We start from the raw sequence: 13177 nt of genomic DNA, 5'->3' as shown, positions 1-13177 counted from the left end.
AATATATAAGGTATGCATTGAAATAAGTCTGATACACAGAGGCCCCTCCCCACACCCACCACATATTAGGAAGGTGGTCATTATGTTCTGCCTGATTGGTGTGTAATTAATTTACACACTGTCTTGCTTGTCTTGTTTTGTTGCAGTGTTTTTACAACATTTTCGCTCTTTGTGGGCTAAACCAAAACGCGAAACTCTTGTTTCATGCTCTAGGGGACATTTTTCTTCCTTTTCTTTTCCTGCATTTGCCCACAGAATATGAAACATATTCAACAGGACCCGATAACGCTCCCGTGTCTCTGCACGCTTGTCTTTGCATTCCACAGGAATGCAGGTGCTGGAGTGGAACGGAGTCCCGCTAATGGGAAAGACTTACGAGGAAGTGCAGTGCATCATGGGCCAGCCATGTGCAGAGGCGGAGCTCTGTGTGAGACTGTGAGTAACATCTGCCATAATTTATCCCTCTGCCCCACTGGAACGATCACACTATTAGTCGCAATATGGTGACTCTGCACCCATGGACACGTGCCTCCCCTTTCCCTTCTATTCATTCCACACTCCATCCCATCATCTGCTAAATACCACTCTGTGACTGATTGCTGCTAAGATACACTGGTTGTTATTCCATTATAAATGTCCTGTATGGATCCAAACAGCGACCTTAATATGCTGTCTGACCCTGAGCACCCACAAGCCCTGGAGCACCATGTCCAGCTTAAGGCTGGTATGTACAATGATTTGTTGATATGACGCATGCATGTATGTATCTGTGTACCTAATTCGCATGAATACAATGTGCATTATACATACATTTATCTCGCCAGGAGGGCAGCGTTCCCCCGGTGTGGATCCTAAGCAGTTGGCTGCAGAGCTGCAGAAGGTGTCTCAGCAGCAGGCTCCTGGTATGGCTGGGGCAGTTGTTGGAACTGGGGGTTTGGGGGTCCTTTCTGCACTGGAGCGCTCTGCCCTCCTCCACTCAGGTACTGGATCAGCCGCTTCCAGTGGAGTGCCAAGCCCCGGCCAGCCTGGATCCCCTGCCATAAACAAGAAACAGCGACAAAAGGTAAATGATTTGACCGGACAGAGTGCTTTCTGCTAGTTCATCTCAGATGCATCTGTTTCTACTGAAGAGATGCACCAGTGTGGAAATAGAAGCAAATGCATTCACAGTTCAGAGGCTGGTGCATTGTGTGGAACAAAAATCGAGAAATATTCTGAATGAATAATATTGTAATGTTATATAGTATGTGTTTCAAACTGCAGCCCAGCGCACCCTCTGTGATCCTGCACGCTCCATCGATACTGTGATTCGATTAGTATTAAATCACACCACTTTAGTGGCGGTTGCACGTGAAGGGCACACAGCGTGACCGCTTTCATCAATGAGTGAAGGGTTAATTATGCTGGAACAAGAAAACTGCATGAAACAGGGCATGACCATGGGTATGGGATTCTGGGATACAAAGGAAATATATTTGCTATCATATGCACAGTTAGTATAAAATATAAACTGGAAACTGACTATTTTTTTTCCCTGGTAAATTACACACACATAAACCCAGTGAGAAATCTCTGTCTCTTCTGTACCCATTCATCTGTATGCTCTTAATTTATACTGCAACCTAATCTTAAAGCAATCGCTGTATGTGTTCTCAGACAAATGCCTGAATAATCCATTTCTATTGCTGCACCAACAACCCCTTTTTATTTTCCCTTTTAGCCAACAGAGGTGATAAAGACACCTCACCCGATCACAGGAGAAATTCAGGTAGTAAATAAAAACTAAATAAACACTAAAAAAAAAAAAACAATCAGCCCAGCAGTTGGCTTTCTCTAACAGAGCCTTCGTTCATCTATTTTCCCTACAGCTCCAGATCAACTATGACAGAAACCTAGGAAACCTGATCGTCCATGTCCTGCAGGCTAGAAACCTGGCCCCGAGGGACAACGACGGCTACTCTGACCCTTTTGTGAAAGTGTACCTCCTTCCTGGGAGAGGGTGAGCTCTGAGTTTGTCTGTTCGCTGATGTCTGGTCTGTGTCTGTCTCTCAGCTTTTGTGTCTGTCTTGTTTTTTCTTCCCCGATTTTTTTCTGACTTTGTATCGACTGTATGGAACTGACTAACTACTCGAGTATGTCTGAGAGAATGACTCAGGGCATGATGATATGAGGCAGTCATTCGTGCTGTAATTTGATTCAATTTGATTTGGTCTCTGTGGATAAATGGATAGGTGTATTAGACTGTTCTCAAGGCTGCAAGAGGTGTCAAACTAGCTAGACAATCTACATGTTTTATTAGATAAGACTAGATTAAATTAAGCTTTATTGTCACTGCTTATAGTACAGACACAACAGAATGCAGTTTGATATCTAACTGGAAGCACAAATAACGGCAGGTCCAAAACTAACCCAACAATGGGGTTTAGGCTATGTTGACCATTGTACAAGTATTGTACAATAAGAGTGTAATAATAGCACATACTATTGTTTATGTAGTATAGACTGCACAGTATATAATACAGACCAATACACATACACACATACACCAATCGGGCATAACATTATGACTGGAGAAGTGAATAACCATCTTGTGACAATTCAATGTTCTGCTGGGAATCTTTTGAACCTGGCGTTCATGTGGATGTTCCTTAGACATGTACCACTCACCTAAACCAAACCAGGCGTCTCCCTCCCATAAAATTCACCAGATCCCAAACTGATCAAGTATCTGTGGGATGCAGTGGAGCCAAAGGCCCAAAGGCTAACAGCATCCTGCTGCCAGACACCGCAGGGCAGCCTTAGAGGCAAACGGGAGACCTACATAGTACTAGGAAGGTGGTCATAATGTTATGCCTGATCAGTGTATATACATATATATTATTCAGTCTACTTTTGACTGAAGCAAGTAGTTTGGTAGTCATCTGAAAGGCCTGCAAATAGCAAGAGAAAGGATCGATATAGCCTCGATCTGCTCTGTAACATTATCTGTTCCTAGATAATGACTGCACCAGGCCTGTTTATGAGATTATACACCATCTCTACCTACATGCGGCATTGGTTAGAAATGAAAGCTCATCGAGAGCACTCCTGTCGTGCTTCTCCAAGAGTATTTTGAAATACATTTGTCAGACATTAGCAGGAAAGTGCACAGCCACGGTATCACGGTTCAGAATAGTAAATTCATTCACCTATGGGCCTTTTTTAAGCCTCACTTCTATTGTTTGGCTATCAAAACAGCAATACACCCTGCAGAGATTATTGATTGCCTCAGCTCTCCATCCTTTACTGCATTTTCTTTGAGCTCTCTGGGCTTCTCTGACTGTTTTTTGTGTTTTTGCTTTTCTTGTTTGTGATATCTGCCCTCCTCTTCCTCTTCTGGACTCCCTCAGCCAAGTCATGGTTGTCCAGAATGCAAGGTAGTGTGGTGCTGATCTTTGCTTTTAGTTGGTGTTCCTTTTTTTTCTGTAAATTATGTCACCGAAAACGTTTTTCCATCCTTCTGTTGTAGCCTTTGTTGTTCGTCCAATTATCTGCTCTGTACTTCACAGTCTTTAAGAACACACCTGTCTTTGCATTTTCTCTCCATGCCTCTCACTTTAACTCTCCTCAGCTTCTGTCTCCAAAGTAGTTCTTAATTTTGTAAAAGCATCCTAGTCAAGAAAAAAAAAGACATTTCAAATTGTTTCTGATGTCTCCACAACAGGAGACTGATCATTTTACAAGCATCTATCCAGTCCATTTACTGAGTATATCATAGTTTGGTGATTGTTTGCCATGGGATCAGGCAGAGAAGAGATTTTTCTAAATGTATTACTGACGACCAATCCTTCCAATTATCATACGTCATTAGTGCTGATAACAGGAGAAGGACCAAGTATGCCCAGAAGACCACGAACCCTGAATGGAACCAGACCGTCATCTACAAGAACATTCATTTGGAGCAGGTACTGTGCATGCACACAGTCTTGCTTGTGCGGTTTCTTTATTTGCTTTTAGCCACTCTGGGTAATGTGGATGTCTTATATTCTTATGTGATATGTCTTGTCCCCCCAAGTCTGTTTTCAGTATCCCAGTGCAGCCTCACATCAGCCATGCCCAAGGCTCACGTTAACAAGGACCATTTCCGCTCTCACACAGTGTCAGCACACAACCAAGTCGCATGCTACTGTAACACAAAGAGCGACAGGAGACGTGATAGGCAATCATGTGCACGTGCGCTCGTCTGTCACTGCGGTTACATGCGAGCATGTGTTTATTCTTGGGTATCTGTGTTTGCTAGGAGCTTCTGTTGTTTGTGACAGATGCAGCAGCACCACTGCTGCATATTACAGCAAGTACTGAAAAGACATAATGTTGCAAATACTGCTTTGCATATATATATATATTTTTTTTTTCTTTTACTCCCACATGTTTCTACACACATGTGCACACATGCTTATAGATGCTGTACACTGGCATGCATTGAATGTAACTCTACAGTTTCCTTGCTGATTCAGTGGCCCTCCAAATTGGCATGAATTCATATACATGTGCATTTCTAATTCCGCCACCCACGTCCATGCAATCACAAGCGCACTTAAGCACACGCCCACATTTCCTTCCTTTACACATAATATAGTTTACATGTACTCAGAAAACCTTATAAAGTATAATCTGTGACTCTCTTTCTTTTTTCTTCTCACTTTCAATTCAGTTGAAGAAAAAGACCCTGGAGGTGACAGTGTGGGATTATGACAGATCCTCCTCCAATGACTTTCTTGGAGAAGTGAGTGCCTTTGAAATGTGAATCCCATGTCTGAAAATGTCAAATGCTTTTAGCCTTTACCTTACACAAAAGATTTCTGCTGCTTTACTTATTTATTTTTTTATTTTTTTATGGAGCCTATTTTCAGAAAGCAACCTAATATATTGACAGTATGTGTCTCTATAAATGCCTGTAAATGCAATGCATACAGGCATTGGCCTATGCACCTATTTACATTGTACTAAAAGCAGAATGCACTGCATTTTTGCAAATATACTACCTGCACACATTGCAAAATCTCTTGTCTATCATCATGCAAACGCCTCAGCTTGTTTCCTTCTATCATCTTTTTTTTCGTGTCTCAGGTGCTGATTGACTTGTCAAACACTGCCCAGCTGGACAACACTCCTCGCTGGCTGCCTCTGAAGGAGCAAAGTGAAAGCATTGAGCACAGCAGAGCCCACCATGCAGCCCAGGGCCCGCCAGGGTCCGGGTCAGGTCAAGGTCTTGGTCAGGGATATGGCCAGGGTCAGGCCCACATGTCAGGGCCCGGACAGGGGCATGGAATGGGACAGGGTCTCGCTCCGGGGCAGGGAGAAGGGGGTCACGATTCACCTAAAAACTCTGTCATCAAGAGCAGAAGCCACGGAATCTTCCCTGATCCAGCCAAAGGTAAAGTAATAGCCAGATTGTATATTTTTAACACTTAAAATTTCCATAATTTTCATATATATTGGTTTATCTTATATGAGTATTTATTTCAATTATGAGAGAGATTAGTGGCAGGTCTCCATAATCATATGTTGAAAGATGTAACAGGTGGTACAATCAGGAATGCTATGCGTTTTATTTTCCTGTCTCCAGTTTTCTCTTCAACACTTATAACCCTTTATTTCATGTCCTCCAGACATGCAAATGTTGCCTTTGGAAAAGTCACACAGCAGCCCGGGCAGCTCAAAGTCTTCCTCTGACGGCCAACTGCGCTCCCATGGCCCGTCCCGAAGCCAAAGCAAGAGCAGCGTCACTCAGGCCCACCTTGAAGATGCCGGGATAGCCATTGCTGCTGCCGAGGCTGCCGTGCAACAGTCCCGCCTGCAACCAAGTAAATCCTGCCCCTACCCGTGACACACTTCCTGTGACATGCTTCCTACTTCCCGTGCATGCGAGCTTTGTTGAGACCTACATGAAAACCTTGAATTGCTGTGCATTCACCTCCTTAACATTTTACCTTTGCCTTCTGCTCGCCTCATCTTACTTTTCTCTTGCCACGAAGCAACTTGATCAATAATGTAAGGCTAATCTCATCCTTCACCAAGTTAGATCAGTTTTATGAGTACAGTGACCAAAAAAAGGCAAACCATGTGAAAAAATAAATAAATTTGCTCTAAAATATTTCAACAAAGTATATATGCACTATATAAATAAGTTCAATAAGTTTAATATATTGCTGTCTGTTTGGGTATTTTAATTATAACATAACATTGATATCTTAAATATAACAAAAATAATGGGAAAAAATACATATATTTAATTAGCTCCAAACTTAGAGATGCAGACCCCTCTGTTTTACATGAGTGTGCATGTGCCAATCCCAAGCATATGGTTTCTACAGAACCTGTGTGGAGCTTTCCAACCCCAGTATAGAAACCAAGTTGGGATGACAAACCCTCACGTCTTACGTCTTCCTATATTAACGTGATTTAAACAACGCCCACTAAACTTTACGTAATATCCTCCTTGTGATGTCCTTGAAATCAAGAACAGTGTTGTAACTCCTATGTGAGATAAGTCAGACCGGTGTTGGAGCCATTTCAGCATGCAGTTGCAGATTCCCTGGCTATTGTTTCCTGGCCACTGAGTACCTTTTGGTACTGCAGTCTCGCTGCATATGTGCATGTGTGTGTCATATTGAATGAACCCCTAGGAAAGTCACAAAACACACACAGGCACACACAGGTTTGCCACACAGTCCTCCCACCCTGCCCAACCCGTTCCCGTTCCCGACGCCCATAACAAAGGGGACTCAAATGTGAGGCTGAACCAGGAAACACAGAAACACCAAGAGGTTTCAAAAGTCAACAGGAGGCTCACTCTGCACTCACCGGCCAATGAGAGTAAAGCGATGAGAGGAGAAGAAGTGTCAAGGGAAGGTGAGGCACATAGCAAACATGTCAATAAGTGCATTGATAATTATTATCAATCCTAGTTTTAAACTTACCATAAAACTAAAAACAAAACCATAACTAACCTAAAAAAAATGTATGAACACTGAACTTCATGTATGCAGTGTGTGGCTGCCTGTGAGAGTGCGTTTGAATCTATTTATTTTTATGCTACTCTTATCAATGATATACTCGCGTTTTTGGGGCTAGGAGCAGAATTTCCAGTTCTTGCTTTTGAGCATGAGATAGTTTCAGACATAATATTTCACATATTCTCTATCAGACTCTTTCATACTGCATGTGCATAAATCAATCTACATCAGCCAGAAAGAGTACGAAGAAACATCTACACTGTCCTGCACTGAGTTCCTTTTTCTGTGTTAATGAAACTTACAGTAGTGACCTTCATTTGTTGCTGTGCATTAACTGAGGGTAAACGCTTCACTGCTAAATGCAAGGACACCGTGTCATCTACACAGATATGCTACGGGATGCTTAATCACGGTTAAGTCTGACAGACAGTGTCTCTGTCAGTGAGTGATAACTCCGAGGGTGAAGCCTTTCCAGACGTCTCTTCTGTGCCAGAAGAGATTATGTGTGTTTCGACAGATGGGTGTTTCCTCACCATCATACTATTTCTTACTGTCTGCAGGACCGGGACACCGGCTAGGTGATGTCTCAGGTTCAGTGGTGCTGTCTGCCCCAAGTCTCGTTGGAGATGCCTACAGCGGTCTGGATGGGGAGGAAGGGGCAGGCACTGGGGTGGACAGCGCCATTTTTCAAGTGCCACGCATGTAAGACCATCAGTTTTAGCAGCAAAATTTAGATGCTGATGATATTGTGAGTAACTCAAAGGTTTTTATTTTCTTTTGCCTTCACAGTGGCAAGACTATTCCTAACGGCACCGACAAAAACCAACAAGGGACTCCTGAAAATGAAGGCAAGCTCCAGAAATATTATTTTTTTCTTGGTAGTGCATCTCCCCCTGTTGGTCATTTTGCATAATGACACGTTTCTTTTTTTAACCCAGCTCTTATTTAACCACCTCTACCGTATGTCCTCATAATGACATTGTTGAATTACTGAATCAGTTGAGAGCTTGTTGTCAATCACCATTATCAGCCAAGCGTAATGTCTTAATGCGTGGCTTAATAAGTTGGAAGAGTAGTGGATGTCACACTATCCTTGCTGCTGTCATAACTATATCTACATTTCATGTATCTCGGGTGTCATGATGCCTCCTCGTCCATCTCTAGTTTCAATTTGTAACAAAGAACTCAAGGTCATTTTAGGCTGTAGCCTGGCAGCTGTTACACAGACACAGAGAGGTTATTTCCATGGTTCCTGGCAACTCTGTTTACCATATTTAACTAAGCTTGTCAAGTTAAAATCTTCAACATAATTAGAGACACTTACTACAATCTATAGGGCCTTGAGAAACTGTGGAGATGTACTGTGACCTGGTTTCATTCTGCTTGAAGCTCAGGTTTAGTGATGCATAATTGTTAAATAATTTAAATAAGCTTTAAGTGACACCGGCACCACGTGTGCAACTGTAAGAATTCGCCTGCAGGTACATAGCAAGGTGCTCAGCAAGGCCTATCCGAATAAAGAAATACAGATATCTTCCTTTCCCTCTCGTTAGGTGGTAAAACACAAGTAATGGGGGAGATCAAGGTCGCTCTGAAGAAGGAGGTGAAGACAGAAGGGGACCAACTGGTCTTGGAGATCCTTCAGTGCAGAAACATCACGTACAAGTTCAAAAGCCCAGATCACCTACCAGGTCTGGAAGTTATTTGTGCACAAACATGAATCTATATGAAATGCCGTGAATTAACAAGAAATAGTTTGCATTGTGACTAAATCACATTCATTTTTCTAAATTGTATCCAGACCTATATGTGAAGTTGTATGTGGTGAACGTCGCCACTCAGAAGAGAATCATCAAGAAGAAGACCAGAGTCTGCCGACATGACAGGGAGCCTTCTTTCAATGAGACCTTCAGATTCCCCCTAAACCCAACTGGACACTCCATCCAGGTACTGTATGGCACAGTGAAATATGTGTTGTCTCTCTGCAATAGAGTTACTTTGCAGCATTGTTTATCAACCAAATTACAAACCAGTTATTTAGCGGAGAAACACCAAAAATAATACGTAATAAATACATTATAAAAATACTAAAAAAAAAAATAATAATAATAATCTAAATGTAAATGTTAAATGTAGCACTTGGCGAAACTAAATATTCAGCTAATATGCTAATTGATGCTGCCGTTCAGCAGAAGTACCAAAATAAAAGCATATTAGCAAAATATTTAGTTTTGCCAAGCGCTACATTTAACATTTTGATTAAAGATTTACACTTAGATTTAACATTTAGTAAATGTGATGAAAAGGTGACTTGGAAAACAAGACTTTTAGTATTTTGGAGATGAATGTGGGAAAAAATGTGTGTTCATTTTAACATGCGCAACTTTACACCCCATAGCACCCCGTACAGTGGTCATTTTTCCATACACAAAATAATGCCTGTGCGTCTTATGAAGTGGATTGTGTGCATGAGCTGACAACAGATTAACTAATCTGTTTTTTTTGTCGTTGTTTTTTTTCTTTCCAGCTTTTCTTGGTGTCTAATGGAGGGAAGTTCATGAAGAAGACCTTAATAGGGGAAGCCTACATCTGGCTTGACAAGGTGGACATGAGGAAGAGAGTGGTCAGCTGGCACAAACTGTTCGTCAGCTCGACTCAGACCAACCCCTGAGGACCAGGCCAAAAAGACGGACAGCGTAAAGTTCAGGGATTTGATGACAAAATGCTCGAGTGAGAGGAAAGAAGATGAGAGGAAATGAGAAAAAAAATAATTTAAGTTATGTCCTCCCTTTATAAGTCATAAGAAAAAGGGAATTATGCGAAAACAACATTGCAATTGTATCAGTCCAACACTGCCAGCACACATGTCCACCTCTTCCCATGTCGAGGCTCTGAGGGCTATTGGCTTTGCATGTACGATGCAAAAACCGAGGCAGGCACTGATAGATACTCCACAGCAATACGGCTTTGAGGGCAGTCACGCCTTCTTCAACATAGCTCCAATTCCACAATCCACATGAGGCATGGCTGTTTTGTTGCTTTGCAACTGTGCTAACCACAGAGGAAAAGATAAAAAAATAAATAAAAATGAAATTGCATTTTCTCTATATGAGAGTCATTGTTGTGATGCCCAAATGCTGATTGTGATGTGTGTGGACTTCGGTGGTATTGAAATGTTTAACGATGATGGAATGCATTTTGTTTTGTATAATAGTCTATCACTTTCATGTAAAAAAAAAAAAAGAAAAAAGGAACTAACAAAGCTTATGTAGAAGTGAGCTGACCTATGCGGTGAGATGAAGATTAAATGTACAGCACCTTCTGACTGTAAATACCCCACGTGCAGAAATACAGAGCATATCAGAAAATCACATTGTACAGTGATATTTATATGATATACAAAGATATCAGATGCAGAATATATCTAAATATACAGTCTAAGAGTTGTTCTCTTGTCACTAGATTATAAGATTATTATATATATATGCATAAAATATAGACATTTGATCTTTAGACTGAAGCTATGGGTGGCGCACTGACAATCCATTAATTTATGGTGTAGGCAGTCTTAATAATTATTATGTGAATGCGGACCTATGTGAGCTCAAGGATGTTTGTGATCATGTTCAGCAGCTCCCTCTGTCCGTCTGGTCAAGGTCAACATATGATTACTATTTCACAAGCATGATATAGTAGGACAGGCTCGACTCACAATAAAAATGAACGGCATCTCATAGGGCTCCGAAGCCCCAAGCGTACGCTGCGTTGAATGTTCCAAGCCATCCTTAGAGGACGACAAGCGCTTATCACATCTGTGTCACGTGTGCAACATTTTACTTTAAGGCTGTAGTAGTGGCTTAGAGTTCGTTGTTTCTTTCTGTGCTTTCCTTCCATGTTATTACACGGTTGGTATGGACGTGTAAATTCACACACATTGTGTCAAAACCCTAACTAGAGTTGAAACTGTCATTACCTCAGTGTTAGTAAAGCCCCCCCAGTCTGAGTTTTTCCTGGAAATGATTTTTAAAGTGCAGAAAAAAAAGAATATATTTGTGTGTTTGGCTGTGCTGTAAAACACCGTACTGTTTTGTGTCAGTGACTCCCGTTAAAACACAGTGAACCAGCCTCTTTTCACTGCCCGGGACCAAAACACTCACTCAGGCCCACCGGGGCCCGGTCATGTTTGGGGTCAGACTAACGCCAGAGGCCAGTGTCAATACTGGAACACGAGCAGATAAAACATGTTTTCGTCTCGTTTTGCCATCACATCTACAGGAGGAGAATAGTGACCCTCAGAGCTACTGTCTGGGTGTTTAGGCATATCACAGGGCTGACGACGCAACATGGACAAAACAAACGCTGAGAACAAGATGTCACTTATCTCTTATATGAATCCTAAAGCGACCCTGAACATAAAGGAGAGCATAACAAGTGAAGGAACGTGGTTGGATTTTTTTTTGTTTGTTATTTTTCCAATGTTGACAATTATTTTGCTGTGCCAACCTTGATTATATATATATTTGTTATCATTTTTTATTCCAGACCCATTCTTTGAAGTAATTCTATGCAACATATGTGTTTGAATGCATTTGTGTTTTTTGGAATCAAAAGTTTTATCCGTGAACATATCGTCTTCAAATATGTCTTAATAGGAAAAAAATAAATTAACATTTAATTTGTACATCACTGAAAGAAAATATTAAATATATTGATTTTTTTACTGATTTTATTATATATCGATGCTAACAGCTGTTAACATCTCCATGGAGCTTGTGCACTTTATTATGACATTGCTTGGTTTGTTACCATTATCATGACATGCAAGGTTACGTGTTTTGTGTTTCTGCACTGAAATGGACTGAGTCATGGTGTACGTATGTGGTGGCAGAAAATATTGTGCTGTGCATTTTGTATTTATGTGGCAAAAAGAAAAAAAACAAACATGCAGACATATTTGGAGTTCCTAAACACAATGCACAATCTTGGTGGGGTGGGGCACACTTAACTTAATCATCCTCATAATGTATCTAACAGTTCGTGTACACGGTACAGAAAATACGAAATGTTATCTCGATGCTGCGTCATGACTGTTTAACCCCTCGTGTTTCATTAGGCCTCCTTCCAGCTAAATACTGTTCGTTTAGATCAGCCGTTGCGTGTAATCGTGAAACCACTCATTCGTTGTTGTCCTGAAGGGTGTGAATGTGACTCAAGTTGTTTGACATGTGTACATAAAGTGTTTATTTTCTACAAAGATTGAATGTTTATATTGTCCGACGTTTGAGCATGTGTGTGTCGAAAAAAAAAAAGAAAAATTAACCGCAAAAGACTTAAAACTGTACAGCGATGCGTGTCTATAGTTGTATAAGGGGAGTTGACTGTGTAATGAAAACATGTGCTGTCAACTGATGACTATCTGTGCAACTGCGTCCCGTGAACTGCTGAAACAACACAAAGGGAGAAAAAAAAAATATTCAACTTCAATAGTCGTCTGAAACTTTCCGTTTTGGATGTTGCATGTTTTGTTGATGGTTTGTCAGTATATTTTGCCTAAAGATTATGTTTAAAAAGAGAGAGAATATGTATAGATTTATCTGTATGCTGAGTGTGAAGAAATATGCTTGTAAAATTGTCTTGTTTTTCACCCAGTGTAAAAACAAAGCATATACTGTTATGGTTTTGTGGTTGTACACAGGATGTGTTGAGATATGCAAATTGTGCTGTAAAAAAAATCAGCGTTTCCCCTGAGTCTAAAGAATAAATATTAAGAAGAGCTATATTGCACATCCAGAGCTCAGTGTGGTCATGTTTTCAACTGTGAAAATAGATTTTAAAGATTGCATACCAACATATATTGTTTCTATTTATTTTAAAGTGTAACTCCTTAATTAAATGTGGAAGTACTAAATCTAATGCCTTCAAACCAGCATCAGTTCTTATTGGTACACTTCCAAAAAGCCAGGGGTTTTGCAGGATTGTAGTCAGGTGTATGATCAACCAATTATACCAAACAGGCACTAACGCTCATCAATGTCACATTTAAGTTGAAACACAGTCATTAACTGAAACAGAAACAGCTGTGTAGGAGGCTTAAAATTAGGTGAGCAAGCCTAAATGCGACGGTGGCAAGGAAAAAAAAACAAAAACAGGAAGAAACCTTGAGAGGAACCCAGCTCATG

General features: G+C 40.9%; 1 protein-coding gene across 1 annotated transcript in view; it reads left to right on the top strand.

Annotated features, from left to right (window-relative positions):
- pclob (piccolo presynaptic cytomatrix protein b) overlaps positions 1-12782 on the top strand; it is a 55389-nt gene extending 42607 nt beyond the window's left edge. The window contains exons 22-36 of the mRNA XM_047595567.1: positions 327-435; positions 657-724; positions 825-1063; positions 1721-1768; positions 1869-1999; positions 3390-3416; positions 3851-3944; positions 4694-4765; positions 5110-5416; positions 5652-5846; positions 7559-7700; positions 7788-7846; positions 8552-8689; positions 8800-8945; positions 9526-12782. Of these exons, the coding sequence (XP_047451523.1) occupies positions 327-435; positions 657-724; positions 825-1063; positions 1721-1768; positions 1869-1999; positions 3390-3416; positions 3851-3944; positions 4694-4765; positions 5110-5416; positions 5652-5846; positions 7559-7700; positions 7788-7846; positions 8552-8689; positions 8800-8945; positions 9526-9669 (1919 nt within the window). The 3' untranslated portion in view covers positions 9670-12782. The remainder of the gene's footprint in view (positions 1-326; positions 436-656; positions 725-824; positions 1064-1720; positions 1769-1868; positions 2000-3389; positions 3417-3850; positions 3945-4693; positions 4766-5109; positions 5417-5651; positions 5847-7558; positions 7701-7787; positions 7847-8551; positions 8690-8799; positions 8946-9525) is intronic.
- The last annotated feature ends 395 nt before the right edge of the window (positions 12783-13177 follow it).

Source organism: Mugil cephalus, chromosome 10, assembly GCF_022458985.1.
Source record: "Mugil cephalus isolate CIBA_MC_2020 chromosome 10, CIBA_Mcephalus_1.1, whole genome shotgun sequence".
Taxonomy (NCBI): domain Eukaryota; kingdom Metazoa; phylum Chordata; class Actinopteri; order Mugiliformes; family Mugilidae; genus Mugil; species Mugil cephalus.
This window is presented reverse-complemented; position numbering and strand designations above follow the sequence as displayed.